Genomic DNA, 22,003 nt, shown 5'->3' with positions numbered 1-22,003 from the left:
AATATTTTGTCTGCTAACTTCACTCTACAGTACTGATGCAGCATCAAACCACTTACCCTGAGCAGGGTTTTGGGGGGGGGGGGCATATGAATACACGCATATTCATATGAATACACACATATTCATATGCCATGGAAAAATACTATATACCAATTAACCTAAATGCGTGCATTTGGACCACAGGAGGACACCTATGTTACACAGTGAGAATTTATACCATTTATACAAACAACCTTCAGAGACCTACACACAATAGTGTGATAAATCCTTATTCTCGCACAAATTGCAAATCGCAGTCTGATGGTGAACTTATCAATTATACGTCATTCCTATTCCCTTCCCAGCACAAATCCATTAAATAATAATAATAATAATAATAAGACCACTGTGGACTTGGGGGACATTTCTTCAGCTTAACACAGGAAGTGTTCAGGTGAGGAAAAGACCTTAAGCACATTTCCCAGCTCCATAATCATGGAAAATACCTGGACACATAATGAAATGCAGCTCACCCGAGCTAAAATTAATCTTGGGTACAAAACATCAGAAACACACAAATGGAATTCAACTGCACATGTGCAGAAACGCCACACTGATGGACAGCACTAATAAAATATTAACAATGAGTTGTAAATACCTCCCCTACACAACAGCATCTTGAAAATGCTGAGAAACTCATCGATCTCTCGCACATGACTCCATACAAGACCTGATAACCTGGCCCAAAGGCAGCCAGTGAGCTTATTTTATCCTTTTTGCGGCTGAACAGGAAATATGGCACTTAAAAGAAATGCGTCGGGCCCAACTCATCCTTAATGTGCACGCAGAAACACACCGACAGACAGAAATCCTGTTAAGTACAAACGTTTATTTCTGGTCTTAGAAAAAGGATCATCGAACACAGCTGGACAGAAGTTCTGCAGATTCAAAGACTGTACATCAAGTGCAGTTTTGAAGTTGAGAGACAAAGACCTTCAGGATCTAGAAACAAAATCCAAGATGATTCTGCTCAGTGTAGATCACTGTACTCTAACTGCAATACACTGAGGTTCTGGTCTGTCTACTATAAAAAAGTTGTAGATTAGGCATCAAGAGAACAAGGGATGAAATTTATTACCAGTGTGTCAGATTTCCTAATTTATAACAAAAATGCAGCTGGATCTCCAAAGTGCCGATTGGCTCAGCATCTGCGTCCTCCTATTCCCATCCTGGTCCAGTGGTGTCCTGGCGGCCCTGGCACCAAGCACCAGCTCCTCTATCCCATTAGGTAACCCCTGTAACAAAGAACATCTCTCTGAAGCACAAGTCGCCCCAAAACAGTACAAAGGACATCAGAAGATGATGCATAGAATGATTAAATGGAAAGGACCGTCTTAATGGGAGCGAGAGCAAACTAAATGAACCCCCTTGTAGCCAAGTTGGATGCTCTCCAACCAACATCGAAAACATGCAGAACTGCAAAGAGTGTGGAATACAGCTACAGGAACATAGTGTGCGTATCTCAAGAGCAAAGCAGTCGGACGATTGTTTTTATGCTTCATCATTATAAATCCACCAATATTTTTGTATAGAACAGCAACTTGTAGTGTTGCAAAATTCTTGGATTTTTCCAAATAATTTCCATATTCTCATGTTAACTCCCATGGAAAGTTTCCAACCTGGAATATTTCCAAAATGCCCCAGCTTAACTTCCCATGGGATGGAAATTTTCCTCCCCTTTGCAACCCTAGCAACTAGCAATGTGTAGCACAATGAAATGTTTCAAGGGTGCCGGATAAAAAGGCCTTACCCTGAGCTCGGACCCTAAGCTTCACTCTCAATTATTGGGTATTTATGGAAAAACCCGGACAATTTCTGGAATCTTTCCCTCTCACTTTAAAAATACGATGCCAATCACGAATATTAAAACATAAAAGCAACTTACGGCAGCTTCATCCTCATGAAGACGCGGGCCATGAAGAAGCTGAGCAGCACGCTGACAAAGCCAATGAAGAGCAGCAGGAAGCGGTTCAGCTTCGGGATGTTGGGGGCGTTGGAGCGATCCAGGATGATGAAACCCAGGCCGCCCATAGTGAAGAGGAAACTGGAGGCCAGTCCCTCCATTATGTACTGTCCATTAACTCTGAGGAGGGGGAGCATTGTCAGAGCAGTAGGTGCTTAATCGAATCCCCACCCCCCTCCACAACACACTCCATCACCCCCAGCAGTAATTACCTGGTTTTAAACTAGGAGCAGCCATCCACGCATACAATCTCATTCACAACCAAATGCTGGTATGCACCTAATGTAATATGTTTTGCAAACTACCCCAACGCTTTTGATGTAGACAATTTTAGGTGTATAATGGAATAATATAGATTTTCATCAGATTTCTTGCGTGACCGTGAGATTCTGAAAGCATAAGTGTCACGCCAGTTGCGTGAGAGATGGCAACCCTGATGCTCCTAATTAAACTTGGCTGCCACAGTCCTGATCAGCATGACAGCAAATCACCAAGACATAAAGCAGCATCTGCCTGGTCCAGCTTCGGCACTGTAAATTACCTGTATGCTAAAAAAGCTACGGGCCTCTGGTGTCCATGTTCGTCGGTCATGGAACCGACACTCGGAGGTTCAACAATCACATCATAGATAATCCCTGAAAAATAAAACAGAAAACGTATACTAGCTATTCAAGTACTTAGTCTGCTAACTCCAAGGGACTGCGGCACTGCCTTTTCCCCGCTTAACAGTACACCACATTCTCGCTAGGGCGATAAAGAAACTATATGGAACATATTTAGGCAAAAAAAATTACTAAAATTATCCTGCAAGTATGCATATACCATTCGTGTTAATTAGTTAGCTAGCTACTCACCTCCTGTGATAAGAAAGTACGAGACAATCACCAGTGCATAGACCGTCATTGCGGATGGCATATGCAGAAATGAAGGCCTTTTGAGTTTTATATTTGGACATTCCAACACAGTAAATGGAAGACCGAAGATAGCCTCCATTGTTTTAAAAATTTGAGGAAAAGCCGTACAAGCAGTACTCTGATATGACTCTCAGAGCCGATAGTCTGAAATCCTGACGTGGCCCAAAATGTAGGCAGGTCCTAGCTGATGCATAATAAGAGACATAATACAGTATGACAACACCATAATGTAAGAATATAAATAACTAAATAAAAATTAAGAAAATATAAAATAGTTTATGAAAATTAGTAAAAAGCTTAAATAATAATATAATTTTTCCTTAATAAAACGTTGATTTTATATATTATTCTCAAGGCCGATAAGACCCGCTACATTTGACGTGGCAAATGCGTCAGCAGAACGGTGAAACTGTGATTCATGTATGGCCATTACGGCTCCAACCCTGCGTCAGTTCGCAAGGCATGAATCACAGAGTAGGGCCGTAATGGCGTGTAGTTTCAGTATTGCCTTAATTGGGAATTGTAGTTCCTATTTCGCGATCGACAGTACTGAGGTTTTCGCGACCCTGTACTGATTAAGCGGATATGGTGGATGGACTGATCCTTGCAGAACGAACTTAGGCAATACTAACCGTAAACCTAAGTAGATTAACCCTTATGGAAATTCAAATTGAAACCAGTAAAGTTTTTTTTTCTCAGTTGCTTTGGTACATTTCTCAGATCAGAAATTAAATTCGCACAACTACCAGTACAACCTCCACATCATCGAGTCACTTGTGCACATAATAAATGCAAAGTGTCATTGTTTTGGTCAAATTGCAAATGCTTTGGCACAGTCACGCAAATGATTGCCTACATGTAGTCATCAAACATCAACAGTTGGTGAAAATGTTTTATACTGGTTCTCTGCCCCCCACACACAAAAATTCTAGGCATTAGTTCATTGTATAAGTCATTACATGCAAAATGACTGAACTAGCTGTTAGAATCGATTAAGCAAATCCTTGATCTATACCGGGGGTGCCCACACTTTTTCAGCTTGCGAGCTACTTTTAAAACTCAAAATGATCTACCTACTATGAAAATGCAAAACATATATTTATGTATCTGCAGCGACCTGCCCAGGGTGTACCCTGCCTCTAGCCCGAAAGATGCTGGGATTGGCTCCAGCTTCCCCGAGACCCAGATGGATTAAGCGGTATAGATAATGGATGGATGGATATTTATGTATAAAAACATGGAGTATTCTTTATTATTATTATTATTATTTGTTATTGTTATTATTATCATTATTATTAATAATAATAATTTCCCTTTGGGATAAATAAAGCATTTTTTAATTGAACTGGGATTTTAGTTCCTTCACCTTTCTATTTCTCAGTTCGCTTTTCGGAGGGAAGTTAATGTCGTAGTTTTTATGAACAGTTCGAAAATGCCGCTCCAAATTTCCCTTCTTCGGAATAGCAACAGACTGACAGATGAGGCAAATGCACTTCGAATATTACATTGTGAAAAAAACAGTCCTCCTCCCATTCCGTATGGAAGTGGTAGGTTTTTGGCTTCTTACTTGGTCCAGCTCCCCCATTCATTTGTATACCCTTTCTTAAGTTTAGTATAAATAAATCGGATGCTAACTAGGCGACTAGGTAGCTTGCTAGAGATTTGCAGCAGCTGGCGCGGTTGAACGCATCATCCATCCTCTATTTTTTATGCCATACGATCTACCCAGACTGCTGTACCTTTGCGATCGACCAGTAGACCGCGATCGACGTATTGGGCACCCCTGCTCTATACATCTGTATTACAGTAAATATATGAGTGTGTGTCCTGAATTGATTAATTGAACTCAGTTGAATCACTTTCACCCATAGAGGAATGTTTAAAGGGTTAGATCGATCAGTGATCAACTAGTTCCGTAAAATAGTGTATCTCATGAGCCTTCAGTTGGCAGCATATAATGACAGAGCAAAAAAACAGTTTTACAATTTGACAATGGAAGAACAACAAGGAAATCAGCAGCCGGTAAAAAGAAGAGGAGTAAGGCTGCATGGTGGAAGGGTAGGGAGGCAAAACAGAGGCACCTTCCCGATGAAATAAGGGTTAAAAAGTGGACCATGTCCTCAGTCATGGCCTTACGGCTGAATGTTGGGAGAACAACCATGTTCTTAATCATTCAAACATTTTGCAGAGACAACAGCTATGTAATCCAACAATATGCACTGTCCTGTAATATTGTATATTTCATATTACAGAATTCCATTTGAATTTTATGTATATAGTTAATATATTTTACAGTTACATATTGTGTGTATACTGTAGCACACATACATGTGTATGCATGCATATGTGTGTTTGTGTGTTACAGTATATGTGCAGTATGTGTAACTGTTGAAATTGATGTTTGTCATACAGGAAAAAGTACAATTTTGTGCATGTTCAGTCATTGTCATCAAAACCTTAGCTGTATTGTTTGCATTGGAAAATACTTAGAGTGTACTGTTGTATTGACAACGTGCCTAAGCATTTTGACCCATCTTGTTCGTGAGCGATGACAAGTTCATTGACTTAAATATTTGCTTTGGAGGGATAAACAAAGGATTTTGAGAAAGCTACAGGCTTTTTGAGAAAGTTACAGGTGCTGTTTGTACGAACCGTTTTGAGAAATGCACTTACTGTTTTACAAATGTTAAGGATGATTTGAGAAATGTACCAAAGCGACTGAGAAAAACTGGAAGAGGTTACTGCACATCCAAGGGGCATGTGTGATACAGCATGGATAGCCTGACAGATTTGGGGGAGGGGGGCACAGCACTTGATAGGGCTCCTCCCCAGTTGGCAAAGTCTACTGAGGGGGGTCTGACATCCCCCACCTGGCAAATCCTATGTGGGAACCATATTTCTTCAAATTGAAAGCACCATCCCAAGCCGGAGGCCCAAGTGGAGGCATAGGGGCCTCTGTAGCTAGGCCCCAATGCACATCCATGCCTGCCCTTTGCTGTAGCCCACGGCAATCACCGCAACATTCAGCAATACGTACTCGCACATCCAGGAATCCCTACCGAATCACCTGGCTGTCCACTCAGGGCTGCCATTCACATCTACCTTCCATGTACTTGTATAAACTCATTTTTGTATTATTCTGTCTTAATGATATTGCAGTGTATCACAACACACCCATGTAAAGTGGCTTGGGGCAACTCTTATGAAAGGTGCTATGTAAAATAAATTGAACCCATTTCCAAATGCACATACTGTGCACTGTACAGCCCAGAATATTTTACATTTGTCTTCTGTTTATCCTGGCCTGGGCCATTGTGGTTTGGAGCCAATTCCAGGCAGCACAGAGTACAAAGCTGGGGTTCAACCTGGACAGGATACTCTGTGTGTGTGTGTGTGTGTTTATGCCTGTATGTGGCCTTTGATAAACCCAGGAATCAGTAGTGATTTTATCTTGCCCATCACAGGACAGAGACTCCTCCAATGTCATGCAATGGGCATGTTAGTGATGCCAATTAGCCTATCTGTACGTGTAGTATAGGGTTAATCAGTCCCAGCTGAAAGTTGAGGTAATTCTGAAAATAAATGAAAACAATTATACATTTTTCCAGATCCTTTATTGCCAAAAACAAATAGTCATTTACTTTGATTTCTGGCTCTGTGCCTGCGCCTTCAGAACCTTGACTACAATCTTCTGTTCTTCAATCAGAAAAGCACGCTTGATCCTGCAGGGATAAAACAAAGCGTCAGACCGACCCCAAATCGCTACCAAATATCACGTCACCACAGCTATGGGACTGACAATAGGTTACATTAGGAAAAGCAGAAAGGTGCAGCTGAAATTTTTAAACAATACATTAGTCATAAGAAAAAGACATTTTAACATGGTCATGGCATACCAGCATATTCATACCAGCATTTCTTACACCTGTGACCTGCACTACGAAGCGGGGTTACTGGCTTATCGGGGTAACTTGTCGGATTTAAGGTAGTCTGGGCAAAATTTAAGTGAACGAATATGAAGTCCATTTAAACTGTGGCACCTTAAATTCGACAAGTTACCCGATAAGCCAGTAACCCCGCTTTGTAGTACAGGCCACAGGTCCCAAAGGGCAACAACATGCATGTTTTTTTAAAAACAAGTCCAAGTGGTGAGAGACAGAGCCAATCAGCATAGAGCATCCCATCTGCGCCAGGGGGGTGTTCCACAAAGCAGGATTTCTTCATTAGCCAGATAGCTTAAGAGAAATGAAAGGATTGTCCAATAGGAATGTCTCATCTCTCTTCCTATTGGACAGTTTTCATGTTTGGCTTCAGTTATGCAGCTACCTGAGAAATTTAACTTTGCGGAATACTGCCCAAGTGTTCTCTCCTGAGAACGAGCCCCTAAGGCTACCCCCAGTAGCCCAAGCATTAAACACGCAGAAAAGCGAGCCTCCTACCTGTCGCGCACACATTTGGCGCACATGGACCCACCATAGGCCCGTGTGACATGTTTCTTGGTCTTTGAGAGCCTCATCAAGACCTGGGGTCTCACTGCACGGATCTGAAATACAAGGACAGCGGGTCAGTACTGGAAAACAGACCAGTTTTGCTTAATATCACTGGCAGGATAACCACTGTGGCAGACCGTTAAAAACCAGCGCTGGAAATGCTGAACCGGAGGATCCTCACTACATTTTGTCATATGTAGGACAAAGGACAGATTTTAAATGATTTGGTTCATTCTGACCAGTAAGAGGGCAGCTTTAATTCTTAAAGCACACCCAAACTACCTGCTTCAATAACTACTTTAGAAAAATGTAACTACAATCTAACAGGTTTAATAAAACTTCACACAATGACCCAACAACCACCATTATTCCTAAAAAACTAAATGGCATACTGAAGGAGAGAGAGAACAAGTGGCATTTTATTGCAGAATGCACAATGTTACAGTATCTTTAGACAACACAGCAGCGATTCAGTGCAACTGCTACACAGCATGAGCTGAAAGAGGCAGACTTACACCACGCAGTCTGCCGGGGCAGATGCCGCAGGCGGACTTGGGGGCCTTGCCGACTTTCTTGGTGTACAGGTAGACAATCCGATTGCCAGGAGTCCGCGAGCTGAAACAGACAGCGTGCCTTTAGGTTCCCGTCATCGTCAGCGAGCACCTCGATTTACACGCTTTATATGACCATTTCAAGGCCGTAGTCAACATTGCGGGGGGGACCAAGGCCGTAATCATAATAAATATGGGGGGGCATTGTGAGCACATCTTAATATTGGGGGGACGTGTCCCCCTAATACATATTATAATTAAGGCCTTGAATCGTTTCAGGTATATTACAAGTGTTACTGCTATCTTCGTTCTTGATATATACAGCAAGCATCAAAATACAAGGTATTAATAAAATGCACGAAAGGTTTTGCATTTATAAAATGGGCACGTGATGGTTCTACTTACAGTCTGGTTTTGTTGGAAGCGGTGTTGTAGGACAACCTACGACGGTAAGTCAGGCGCTGGACCATGTTTATGTCCAACTGTTCTATGTGGCGTAAAACAAAAAACCATTAAAACATGATTTATAAAGACGAACAAGCACAAAAGCTACAATGAGCCGACAAGCACGACGCTAACGATGCCGGCTGGGGAACCATAGGCTGGCTTGCATTGTGATTCACCTTCACAGATGTAAAACGACAAGCAGAACTTGCAACAAAACATTCAATTGGGACTGCGATCAATCACAGTAAATAAACAGGCAAAAATATTGAACCATTCCCTTTAATGAGCATTTAGTAGGCAGAAAAACGAAGAATTGCCTTAAGCACCCCGCTAATGATCACGGCTAGCTGGTTAGGAACATCACCGCAACCAAGACACACGTTAAATATTACATGTAAAAGACAAAACGCTAAAATATTACCAGGAACACATCAAAGGCAACTCACTACTTAATATTTATTAAACTGTTTCTTTAGTTGGATGGTTTTAATGTACAGATTAAAAGAGATTATTTCAGTGTTGAATATAGCACAAAATTTCCTCCGCCATACCTGCTAGCACCTAAACCGGAAAAGGAAGAGCTTCGGCCAGGGTCAAAGGTGAAGACAAATCGACACCGGAAGAGAAACAAGTACCACGTGGTATATATGTTGTAGTTTGGACTTTGGAACAGCCAACCTTTTCGTTCTCCTAATGAATACGTAATAAAATTATTTTCATTCTAGCGTTTTAATTGGTAAATATCCCATACGAGCAGTTTAACAGTTTATATCATAATCTTAAAAGTTTAACAAGATCGACTTTGCCATCTCTATCCACAGAAAATTTGTAACCGTATGCGTATTTATCTCTCTTTAGTCATTGCTGGAGTGTGCTTCACAGACTTCGTATAATGATATATTTTCGAATAGTTTTATGGAATAATGAATATCTAACGTTAATAATAAAATATATTTCAAAGGAAGCTTTGTGGTCCCATTTGTTTGAATGGAAGGTTAACTGTTTGAGTAGTCTGGCATTAACTCTCCTTAACATACTAAGAATCCTGCACAGATGTGTGTATGTGTGCGTGTTTTCCCCATGTAGTGCCGTTTTCCTCCTACAATTCAAAGACATAATTACGTTAATTGGCATCTCTAAATTCTCCGTGGTGTATGATGATGTATGTATGTGTACCGCAGTGGGTTAGCATCGCATCCAGGGGGTACCCCTGCCTCGTGCCCTCTATTACATGGGAGTTCGGGCCGTTTCTAGCTATTGAAAAGATCAGGGGCTAAGTCAGGTTTACCTGGGGCTTGGCTTTCTTTTTATTTTTGAAGGAAGATTGGCATCTGGGCTAAAATACTCCGGGCTCCACACCCCTGCTTAGGATCAGCAGCTGGAGAATGGGGAGGGGGGTGGTGTAGGAGTGTTTTTAACCTGCGGCGCAGGAGAATACGACTCTTCCCTGAATTTATCATTCATACAAGCAATATGTTTATGTCCTGAAAATTTTGGGTACGCAAGGGCGTAGTTTTGGTTTCAACAATGACAGGGATCAAATCAACCCCAAACCCCCCAACCCCCAAACATGCACGGTACTCCCACAACATTGGGAAGGACATCTACTATCTTGGATCAGGGACTGGCAAGCTTGTGATTTAAACCCTTTGCTCTATAACACAAGGTCATTTTTTATCTCGACCTACCCACTCCATTTCCCCTCATTGACAGTTCGGGCCTTTTCAAATCTCCGCCATGCTGGTGAGGGAAGAAAACATGCAGATGTGCAGACTCTCACGCTCCAGCCATGTCCAAAGAGGGATGATGCCGTCCCTGCCGTGTGCCCTCCCGCTGCTTACCTGACAGCAGGCTCCCTCATCATCACAGAGTGACACGGCAGGTGGTTCCCGGCAGAGGTGACACAGCCACCTGGCCCTGCTGTCAAAGGGGAAATGAGAAATCAAGGACCAGGCCTTCCGCAGCTTCAGCAGTCCCTCCCGCAGGGGTGCTACCGCAGATTAATAGGTTTGGGTTGTCTTCCTTTCTAACACGGAAATAATAAGGGTCCTTTTCTGATTGGTGGGTGTCAGCACCGGTGGAATGTGCAAGGAGTCACACAAGGCCTATAAAAAGAATAAAAGTCTTGCCTGCTCATTTCCACTGAAACTCTAGAATTACTACAAATTTGAGAATGTACTATGTGCCTTACTAAAGCATCTCCTAAATAAATAAACGTAACAATGTTTAATTCAAAGATTGTTACGTCCAAGCATCTCCCCTTTAACCACTCATCCAATACAGGATTCTATGATTGTGACCAAGTAATATATTAATATCTCTTTTCTCACCTCAGTATTTAAACGGTGAACAGAGGAATATAGATAGATGTTTTATTTTTGCGTGATACAGCTGGGACTATTATAAGAGAAGTACGATGGCATTTTCAACTATACATTGTTGTACTTTAGAAGTACTGTGGAATTATTGCAAGAAACAAATAGAAACATGTTCTGTTTGATTAAAAAAAGGAACAAAGTAGATTCTATAAATTCCATACACAAGTCACACAAGCAAGGGTGTAGGTTTTGGTTTCAATATTGATAGGAACCAAATCAGCCCTGAACACACCTGGTGCTCCCACAGTATTGGTAGGGGCATCTTCCTACTGTATGTATCCAAATCTACACCCTTGCAGATGCAGCATCTCCATCTATAGTGTCCTAGGAATACATAGTTTTTCAAGGCGCGAAAACACAATCATGTTAGGCTGTCAGGTAAGTTTGGTGATTCATGGTCAGACATTGCTCCCCTGTGTGAAAAGACGCCTCTATTCCTGCGTCACTGTCACCCAGTTTCCACGGCAGCACGGTCGCTGGGATTAGGGAAATGTGAGAAGACACCTGGAAAAAAAAAACTGTGGGGTCGTCAGCAGCTCCTCCCTTCCCACCTTCTGTCCTTATCTTCCATTACCAGATCCAATGTCTCACCTCCTGACGACAACATGAAAACTCAATTTCAAAATGGAGAATGAAATCACACGCTAATTTGCACGTCAGTTTAATAGGGCTAAATCTTAATACTAGACAAATCTTTTCTTTGGTGTGTACTTTTTGTGATTTTGAATGAGACATGGCACAAGAAAAACAATAGGTCGTAAAAAGTAAATATTATTTGCATAATTATTGTATTCTTGCTGTTCTTTGGAGAGGAACAATTATTCATCATCAAGAAAGAAAACTGGGGCCGGCATTGAAAAAAATATGTGTAATTAAATGCCTAAATTGCTTTTCTTTTGATCAGTGGTACATTTCTATTCTTTTGACCATTGTTTTGTACAGCCCTGTTCAAGTGTGGAGTATAAAAAGGCCTTTGCAAAATGTTCATTTTTAAAGTCAATTGCTTATTGTATTAACGTTGCTGGTTACATATTTATGAACATAAAAGAACCCGCGGTATCTATGTTATTTCATACAGCCATTTACTGATTATTTCGGAGCTGATAGTGAAGAAACAGAAAAACTCCAATACACATATTTCTTAATTGTCTTTATTTCCATATTTTATTACATACTTTATGTTCTTACATAAAGAAATACCATTTATTTATATTCAGGTGTACAAGGGATTATTGTATAGTTCAGTTACATATTATATTTGTATATTTGAAAGTAAGTCTTACATAAACACCAAAAAAAAAACAGTACAGTGCAAGTATGTGAATTAGGAGTCGATTGATATCATTTTGTCTATTTACAGTAGTTTGCAATTAAAGATTTACACAATGTGTAAAGAATGTTACACAATCATACATGCTGACAGCTGGAGCATATTTCACTTCACCATCCATGTTAACAAAAGAATATATATCATTGTATGTTGGAATCAGTGCTGCAGTGCAGTCTTTGTCTTGCATTGGTGCATTTATGGCCCTAGATACAGAAAATTCTAGCATAGATTTTTAACACTCGTGAGAGAAAGGGGGCCCTTTTTGTCATATTTGTAATAATGTGCATTGCAGGCTGCTGTGGACATATTGCACAAGTTGTCCCCTAGTCGTTCATCTTAGTTGCCACTTCGCTCTGAGGCGACACAAACAGAACAGCATGAAATCGAAATCCAGTCGTGCTAAATTCTGGTACCACCCCATTAATTCCCCCTTTTTCCCTTTTTTAAATCCCTAAAGTGACCTGGATTTGCTTTTTTGCCTCCCCCTCCTCTTCTTCCATTTTCTCCCAGTGCCGAATGCCCCTGGGACAGGGTGACGGCCAGCACACACTGGGAGTGTGTCACCAGTCCCGTTTCCTTGCGCCATTGGCTGCAGGCCGCACGGACGGTCGTGACGCGCCCACACCCACACGCCCACAGACGCCTCGCTGATGGCAGACATCACAGCTCAGTTGTTTTGGGGGCAAGGAACCCAGTCTCCCCACCTACCCCACGGACTGCTGGGCAGCTGGGGTTCACTGGGCATCCTCACCACGGGCAGCAGGAAGTAAATCCAGGTCACTTTAGCAGGACGCAACTTCCTTTGACCAGTTCCCACGAAAGACCCATTTCACATCATTCAGAATAATGGTGTGACACAATTGCAGAAGGAGGTCATTAGTTCATTGTTTGTGCACTATGTATTGTGGGTTGTTACAAAGTGAATGGCAGAACAGGGCACTAATGTTACATAGTATCTTTATGCCATATCAAGACAAAAACAAGCAGGTTATGAATAACCAGCATCATTATCATATCATCACCTCCAAATGTATTATTTCATTTCTATTAAAATAAAAAGAAAAAAAGATAAAACAAAATAAAAACAACTCTCTTAATTCCGGATTTGTACATTCAGTCATGTTCACTGTCCCATTTTTATACACCTCTATTTACAAAATCAAGAAAATAAATTTACTTTGAATAAATACATAGCTGAAATACACTTAGTAGGTCTAAATCTTCTTTACTCTTTTTGGGTACCCAGCCCAAAGCAATTTCCTCAAACATTTACACCTGTCGACAAGTCCTGAACTACGTTCCAGTTCATTTCACGCAGCCAACGGGATCTCTGGTACAAACGTGGGACATTGTGTGGTGTTCTAAGCCACGAGGCTTGACTAAATATGAAAGTGTTTTTCTTTTTTTGGCTGTCCAAAGGAGAACTACCAGGATGTGACGCTCAAGTGCCTGTTTAAACATGGAGAGTCAGAAAGGAAAAGCATAGTGGTTAGTATTTCGGCATATTAACCCAGCAGAGATGACGCAGATACCCGCTGCGGGGAGAAGCTGCTGTTGTATCAGCATTTCCTGTGTTTGACTGGTGACTCCAGTCGAGCTCAGACCTGGAGGATGGATTTAAACTTTCTGCATCTGATAAGAAAAAAACCAACCAATCCTGAATGCAGTAAAGAAAGCACATGGCGATACGGCCATACCAAACATGTACAGATACTTGTGTTAAATGCTATTAGCTATTTTTCAATGTAATCTGTCTATGAAGCCTACAGTAGTTGCATTGTGTAGATATTCATACGTGTTCACATGGAGACAGGAGCACCCTTCATTTGAAAACAATTTCACAAGTTTGATAAATATTATTCATCATACATATTCATGGATGCATTTATTCAAACACTCATTTCGGTCTAGCAGATGTAGAGCGTACTTTGATTGACAGAAGGGAGATAGTAAAAAGCAATGGAGCCTCTTTTGTCAAATCTTTCATTCAAATCCCATGTACACCCTTCCTCTAGGATCAGATAAATGGCTTTATAGCACTGATCTTTACAGACCAATTAACATGAAGCTTCAATATTATGCCCAACAGTAAGAGATCAGAGTTAAATATACTGTGCGCACTAGATACTAAATCTTTTTCTAATCTAAAGAGTGCTGGATAACACTTATTCAAATGACAGGAGCCAGATCTTTAAACTATCACTGTACAGCACAAAATGGCTCAATAAGATCCTATAGAGACATGCTTCTATTAAGACTGAGTAATATACATGGTAGGGTTAGAAGTGTATCTTCTGCTCGGTAATATTTCTAGCTTAATATTGTTTTTCCTACGCCTCCCAATCGATACTGCAATCTCTACACGATATAAAGAGCTGTGGCCGTCTCTGGGTTGGAAGGGTGGAGGAGGAAGTGATCACAAAAAGGTGGGTGAACCAAGGTTCTTACCACCTTTACTAGTAACACAACTAAAGCTACCAGCAAGAAGAACAGCAATCAGAAGAATAAAGCGACGTTCCGGCTGTTTCTGTGAGGGGCCACGCCTCAGAAGGTAGATCACTCTTGGAGGCACCACGGAAAAGTGAGCGTGGTGAGCACAGTCGCACACCATTTCCCAGCATCCTCTCCTTCATCGTTGGTGGCTTCAGAGCTTCTGTTCACGAAAAGAACATGCCCACTGCTCCCAGGTGATTGCTTCCTACCTCCGTTGCCATCAGAGCAGAACATATTCAGTCCGCTTCAATACACGGTTCCTCGTCTTGCCTTAAACATGTCGCCCAACATCAGCAATATTACTCCTTGCCAGAGCCCCGTGACTCATAAATGCTTGTCTTTGAAGCGACAGATGACGTTGGCTGTACTTGCTGGCTGCTTCTTGTTGAAAAGGTGGCTAATGCTTCTCCTGGAATACTGCATTACACGGGGCATGCACACATTGCACTACGGCGCCACCATGCTTTTGGGGGACCTCGACCACTTAGAGCACATTTCCGCTTTATGTCTATATGGTCCGAGAGTCATCCTCTCCTCACTCTAATAAAGAGAGACATTTTTGCCAATAATATACCAGTCAAGTGAAGTATATAACATAGATAGCATGACTGCCCCTCAAAAGAACCACCTACTCCTCTCTTACTCCTAAACCTGCCCCTTACCCCATCCCTTGCAGGTTGCAAGCTTGTCCACTGAAGACACAGGAGTCCAAGTGTCCAAAAAATAAAAAAATCTAAATTGGAAACGCCCCCACCCCGTATCCCACGAAAAGAGATGAAAACCTTGCTGGGAGGGGCTCAGATGGAAATAGGACACATGATGACCTTGTCCTCCAGCATGACACTGACCACCAGGAACACAAAGTACAGCAGGAACATGATGAAGCCTAGCAGTTTGCTCATCCTCCACTTGCAAGCGGCGATGGAGATGATGACAAAGAGGAGCATGAGGAAGAGCAAGACGATGGCGCAGAAGAGGCCGTTGCTGCTGACGGTCACTGGCGTCATGCCGTGGAAGGTGGAATACAAGAGCCAGGGGAAGGGCAAACTGCGAAGGAAGACAACACATGTAAAGGCGCACCGTCCTCTCTCACTCTGCTCCACATGGATATCTTTATGAATGTTGTCCCTTGTCTCTTCACAACAGATCTGAGTGCGTTACAGGAGTAGAGGAACTCATCCGGCTGGAACGAGTCAAACCTTTTTCATGCGACCGAGCAGATTGAATAGCTCGACAAAATCCCTGGAGGACATTGACCTGTGGGATGCTCATTATGCAAGTGTAATTAAATTCCTTAACGAAGGCGACACAGGCTGGGGTGCCCGCGTGGTGTCGACGGGGGGAAAAGCCACACAGGGAGAGCTCAGCCTGTTTATGAACATCTAGGCGATGGTTCATGGGGAGCGTGGGGGGGGCACAGTGGGTAAAGCGCTCAGCATTGGCCTCATTTATCATGGGCCTGCAAAACTGCTGGCAGAGGTAGGTAGTTTGGGTCCAGAAAGTAAAAATCCAGACCAAGATTTTGTTCCCACCAACCAGTTGAGTACAAAGAGTCACAATCAAAGAGTCCTCAATCTTGAGCTGTATTTCTACATTCTGGACCTGACCTATCCACCTCTGACTATTGTAATAATGTAGCTGAATCCTTGAACCAACTGCTTTACCAGAGCAGTAAATCATGGGTAGAGTAACTGGGTAATCAGTCTGGTGATTGTCTTTGCAGTACAATGTAACAATAATTTTGACCTACCCCACCGTGATGTCAAAGATGTTGGAGCCCACGGAGCTCGACACAGCCATGTCTCCGAGTCCTTTCCGTGCCACGATGACACTGGTGATCAAGTCAGGGATGGAGGTTCCAGCTGCCAGAATGGTCAAGCCCATAATCTCCTCTGTAATCCCGATTGTCTCTCCTACCTGTAAGGTGAAAGTTTTGTGAGCATAATTGGATTCTATTGGGATGGACCAGGAAGAAGACAGCAAGGCGTGTAGAGCCTTGATGATCTTACATCCATTTTGTATTGTTCACCTGGCTTGGGTGGCAGCTCAAATTCTACAAATTGACTTTCTGCGCTGTTAGATCATCAGAGGAAGCACCAGTCAGATATCCAGGAGCTGACCAGGAGTGATTCCAAGGCACACCGATAACCTTGGTGACCCGTGTGGAAAGATGCACACGTTCTTTGGTCCACAGAAAGTGAGCTATGCTAGGGGCTCTGAGGTACATCCAGGATCCATAGATTATCAGAGTCATTGTTTCAGGTTTGATAACCGGCTACCAAAATCGGAGCTCTTACAGCAGCGGAGGTGCTTGGATCATTGAATATCTGAGGTTTAGCCCAGAGGCCTAATCTGTCCAAGGGCTCTCAAGCTGAGAGCATGGCTGTAAAAACATCTAAGCGAAACAAATCATCTGAGACACTTAACATTCATATGGGGCTTCAGGCTGAATTCTGCAGGCTCGTGATGTGTCTGACGTACAGTGTTATCAATACAAATATAACATCCAATACACACCTATATCCCAATATCCAAGTGTTCCTAAAAGCAGCACAGATAGGGTAAACTCAAATGTTGGGAAGCCAGTTCCATTACTGCATATGAGGAAAACTATGATCCCTTCCAAGTTCATGCAAGAAACTCCATTTAGTCTCCCAAAAACATCCCACATATTAAAAAGTACCAATTTTAGCCCGATAAAGAACACTTTAAACACAAATCACCTAATTTACCAAACTGTTAATAAGTTCATTAATATGGATTTGCATTTTTATATGCAGTATTTATTTCTCAGTGTACATTATGTTTTGTAGTAATAGCTAGTGGCTTAAATAATTACATTTATGTAAAAACAACAAACAAAAACAATATAAAAAGAGACCAATACAATTCACCTTTAGCTGCTCAGATGGCACATGTTGTGCTGGAATTTGGTCACTCAGATACCCAATACGGATATTAATATACACAGCTTGTGTAACTCGGACGCCAGGAGCTCAAATACTGGAGGAGGAGAGAGAGGTAAGGAGCAGGCGCTGATACAGTGCGGCGCCGCACCCAGCGCACGACAAACCACCTCAGGGGCGAGAACCTGAGTGCAGCCAGGCGGCAGGAGATACCTCTGCTGAGGTATCAAATACTGGGATATAGGTGTAACATGATATATACATTATATATCATATTCTATATTTCTAAGGTATTCAATTCCATCATTCCAATCTGGCATATATCTGTAGCAATCTACAATCCTATATGATCTGTGACACATCCTGTATTTTACAATCAAGTACAACAATAATTATATTTAGACTTTAGACATACTGCACAGCCATGATTCAATGGCCAAAAATCTGTGCACTGTAGTCTTCCAGATATTTGGATGAATGTGCACATGTGACTCTTGCTGACGTCCTGTTACCTTCTTCTGATAACGAACTCCGCCAGTCCTCACTTTTGTAATTATTACTGCATCTACAAGTCAACCTCCTTAACACCAACTCACCTGCAGTGGCAATTTGGTTTTAATATCAGTAATAATGACAATAATAATAAAACATTCAATATTGTTAGCACTTTTCATCTCCAAAATGGGTTTTGTGAATCCAGGTCTTCACGCGATACCTGCATCAACACATCTATGTGTGTTAAACCACAAAAAAGTACTAAAAAAGATTCCTTTGCCCGTTTAAATATGCACATCTTTTTTCGTACAGTAGTGCATGGGGTTAGCTTATCGACCATACACTTGAAAACCAACTCAATCTGAAAAAATCTGGGCCAGCTCGGGAAAGACGTGACGGCCCCCCGCCAGGCGGTCAGCTGGGTGCAGGAGAGCAGTTACCTGATGTGCCCACCACACCATGAGGTAGGAGAAGGCTGCAATCCAGCAGATGGATCCAAAGAAAGTGACGGGAAAGAACTTCACTGAGGTCTAAAAGGGCAAAAGAAAGTTATAGGCATGATCACTTGCGATGAGCCCAATTGACCAATGAGAACTCAGACTGGCTGCCAATCGGTCCAAGACAACAAATCCGATTGCATCAGATTTCCAGTGCTCATAGTAACTGTAATGGGTCACTTCAGGTAGTGTGAACACTGGAAGACATCCTTAATCTGTCGTTACAGTGCATAGATACGTGTTAGTTTCTTTCTGCATTCGTACACTGCACACAGCTACTCAACAGTATGGAAAATCACATTGTTGGGTGTGGAAAAAATATCCACCCATCCATTTTTTAAACACTTATGTCATTCAGGGGGGGGGGTGGTGGCCTGGGGGGCTGGTGGCCTGGAGCCTATCCCTGGAAGTGTAGGACACAGGCGGCTGGGCAGGGGGACACCCTAGATGGGATGCCAGTCCATCGCAGGGCACATGCACACACTATCATACGCCATAGAAGATATAGAGATACTAGGTGTCTTTGGACTGCAAGAAGAAACCAGGACTGCGAGGAGAAACCACCATGATGCAGGGAGAATATTCAAAATCCACATGCACAGAGAGGCAGTATGGTTTTAATCCCCAAATCTGGAGGTATGGGGCAAGAATGCCCCCTTCTGAGTCACCGCGCCATCCATGAAAAAATATGACACTGGAGTTTGTATTGACCAAAAGCTTCATGGCCAGTTAAGCTTCATGGCCGATTCTCATCTCATTTAAAAATGTTGAAAGACATCGAAAATGGAGTAACGTCTCTGCATGGGGCACTACTGACTTGACAACAGCTGTGTCATGCTTAATTATTTATTTACCAACTAATACGTAATTAGAGACAGAGAGACCACAGCTAGTTTAGCAAAGAACGACCAAACGCTGGGCATTATGTACCACATTCATGAAGAACTTCCACAGGAAAGTGGAGTCTATGCCTTCATGGGCTGCGGACCCCTGTTCCATTATCCATGCGTCTTCCAGCTACTTATTCTGATCAAAGCCGTGGGTGTCGTCACTGGGCATATATATACACCAGTTACCATAACTGCAAGTCATCAGAGAACACCCACAAACCGTAGGAAGAACAGCAATACTCCACAAAAAAAGCAGGGGCTGGATTCAAACCCGCAACCTGAGAGGTACAAGGTAAAAGTACTACTCACTGAGCCACCTAGTGTCACTATTAGGCATAGCAGTAACATTTTAGGAAACATTCTGCACCAATTAAATATCATGTTAGACCGGCCCAGGCTGGCAGGCTGGCAGCCAAAAAGCAAATGGCAAGCAGGATACGAAATCTTAACAGGAGTGAATGGGCTGCATTTCAATGATCCCAGTGTCTTTGGTGGGCTGGAGGTCAGGGCTGTGAGCGCGTATCTCTGATCCCAGTGTCTGAGGAATTTCGGTTAAGGGTGAAAAGTCCGGCCTTCTAATACTGAGGTAAGCAGTCACATCATGGCTAAACTGACTAGATACGAACACCTACCCAGGGGACAAACAGTCATTTAGAGAAGTTCATTAAATAAATGCTCACATTACTCTGTAAGTGGTGGATCCTACTCACCGGCTTCCTGACATCGGGCAGCGTGAGCCATAGCGGAAACACAATGGGCAGGATTAAGAGGTATGTACAGCGTTTGCGGTTCGACTCCGGCCAGGACAAGCTGAGAGGCTGGTCCTCATCCTCCTCTTCATCACCCTGAGGAGAAACAAACGCAGAACTATGCTGGATGGCCCTCAGTTACAGATGGCCACCAGTAGGGGGCGAATCTGTACGCTTGCAAAGCATTATGCATGCGAGAAGCACATTAAACCAGAGCAAAGGGCATTGTTATTGACTGGGATATGTTTATCTTCAATAGAAGCTCCAAAACGTTGCCATGGCAACCCAAGAAAACCATTGTGACAAAAAAGCCATAAGTGCTGTGCGCTTCTCAAGCTCGTGAAACTCACGAGACGGACCAGTCAGGGAAGAGTCCTGCCTCCGCTATGACGCGAAGATGATGATGACCCATGCTGGAGTTTGGGCTCTGCTGGAGGCCAGCTGCCTTCATCTTTTGTTGTAATATGGTAAGATGCCATGGAAACACAGGGGCGACGTGAGGAGCTTCGGAGAGACGACGTGGGACTCAGCTGGCGGCAACGACGGCCGCTGGTGGGGGTGGGGGGGGGCCTGTCCCAACAGCAGCTTTGCATCAGCCACAGCGATTCACGTGACTGGCCTGAACAGAGGCCGGCCTCCCTAATCACTGGCATCTCGGCTTCTAGTGTTGGGGCCAGCGGGGGTAATTGGGCCTCTCATTTGAATGTCATGCTGTCTCGCTGGACAGGTAAGAAAAGGTTACCTCTCAGAGGAGTGGCGGCCAGAGCGGCAAAAGCGGACTTGGCCTTTAGCCCCAGAAGGTTCCAGAAGTCCGCTAATGCAGAACACGTTCAGTCAAGCACCTACAGGCTACTCAGAGCATCTTACTCTGCCCGAAATTGATATCATGTCCTAAAATAACCAGACAGTTACAGCGTTTTCATGACGTGGGCGACCAAAGGCAAAGGTAGCAAGATTTTCTTTCTTGCATAAAGGGATGGTCACTAAACAAGATACAAAGCAAGAGGAAGAACAACATAAAACACAAACAAGCAAGAACAATTAGCACTGTCCAATCAGGCGGCTTAACACCACAATCTGTCCAATGCTCTTTCTGATCCACAATCCCAAGGGGGACCCAAAGCCTGCCTGCACAAGCCAAAGATGTGTCACAGAGGCAGAGTGGGGATCTCCAACATCCAGCTCCTCAGCTCCTGCTGCTCTTACTGGTTACTGGAGAGGTTAATGGTGTATAGACTCACACTGCTGGCCTGTCCACTCGATATGCACCAGCTTCTCAGAAGATGGGTAGTGCAATACAGGTGCCACAGACCTTTACAAATCTCAGGATGATGGAAATCCCAAAGGGTGATGGGGAAAAAAAACCCTACTAAATCTCTTCCTAACCCCCGAAGTCAGATACGAGAACCCCATAGGACAGTCCTTGGTCACATGACACCGAGTGTTACGTACCATGCAGGTGGGGAGTTTAACATGCTATCCTTTGTTGTCATCGTACCATGACAAAACCACCTGAGGTCTCTGTAACCTTGGTGATGCACACAGGAGAACAATAAGCTGGGGAAAAATAAGTGTTCATTCGGTGTACCTTTTTGTCGATGTCCAGAGAGCTGAAGTGCAGTTTGAAAAGATACCTGCTGTTATTGTTGCTCCTGAACTGCTTCCATCCAAAGAGATTTACATGGAAGGAACACGAAGCGTTTATCCGAATGGATTTAGAGACATGGAGCCTCTTGATCTGAAGTTAAGGTCCTCGCCTGATTCTGAATGTAGTATTTTAAGCACACAGATATAGCCATTAAATACAGGATCTGAATATCTGCATTTGCTTTCTTTTTTTGTTTTTTTTTTAATGTACATA

At 42.9% G+C, this 22,003-nt stretch overlaps 3 protein-coding genes across 9 annotated transcripts in view; all 3 read right to left on the bottom strand.

The window, feature by feature from the left end:
* Positions 1 to 848: 848 nt before the first annotated feature.
* ostc (oligosaccharyltransferase complex subunit) lies at positions 849 to 3,086 on the bottom strand. The gene is made up of 4 exons (XM_023820904.2): positions 2,857 to 3,086; positions 2,544 to 2,637; positions 1,925 to 2,122; positions 849 to 1,274 (listed from the first exon to the last, which is right to left on the bottom strand). Exons 1-4 carry the CDS (start codon positions 2,993 to 2,995, stop codon positions 1,256 to 1,258), a joined length of 450 nt encoding a protein of 149 aa, XP_023676672.1. The 5' UTR covers positions 2,996 to 3,086; the 3' UTR covers positions 849 to 1,255.
* A 3,422-nt stretch (positions 3,087 to 6,508) lies between these two features.
* rpl34 (ribosomal protein L34) lies at positions 6,509 to 9,019 on the bottom strand. Its single transcript, XM_023820905.2, has 5 exons — positions 8,956 to 9,019; positions 8,363 to 8,444; positions 7,922 to 8,021; positions 7,356 to 7,459; positions 6,509 to 6,638 (listed from the first exon to the last, which is right to left on the bottom strand). The coding sequence occupies exons 2-5, from the start codon at positions 8,425 to 8,427 to the stop codon at positions 6,554 to 6,556; spliced, it is 354 nt and encodes a 117-aa protein (XP_023676673.1). The 5' UTR covers positions 8,428 to 8,444; positions 8,956 to 9,019; the 3' UTR covers positions 6,509 to 6,553.
* A 2,896-nt stretch (positions 9,020 to 11,915) lies between these two features.
* The window catches only part of slc24a2 (solute carrier family 24 member 2), a 60,436-nt gene continuing 50,348 nt past the window's right edge, over positions 11,916 to 22,003 (bottom strand). For all 7 annotated transcript variants that reach the window (XM_023820946.2, XM_023820949.2, XM_023820947.2 and 4 more), the window contains 4 exons: positions 20,104 to 20,238; positions 18,447 to 18,536; positions 16,356 to 16,522; positions 11,916 to 15,652 (listed from right to left, as the gene is read on the bottom strand). In XM_023820946.2, the coding sequence (XP_023676714.2) occupies positions 15,403 to 15,652; positions 16,356 to 16,522; positions 18,447 to 18,536; positions 20,104 to 20,238 (642 nt within the window). In that variant the 3' untranslated portion in view covers positions 11,916 to 15,402. The remainder of the gene's footprint in view (positions 15,653 to 16,355; positions 16,523 to 18,446; positions 18,537 to 20,103; positions 20,239 to 22,003) is intronic.

Source organism: Paramormyrops kingsleyae, chromosome 12 (assembly GCF_048594095.1).
Source record: "Paramormyrops kingsleyae isolate MSU_618 chromosome 12, PKINGS_0.4, whole genome shotgun sequence".
In the NCBI taxonomy this organism is placed as follows: domain Eukaryota; kingdom Metazoa; phylum Chordata; class Actinopteri; order Osteoglossiformes; family Mormyridae; genus Paramormyrops; species Paramormyrops kingsleyae.
Note: the sequence above shows the minus strand (reverse complement) of the source record. Positions and strands in the feature narration are given on the sequence as shown.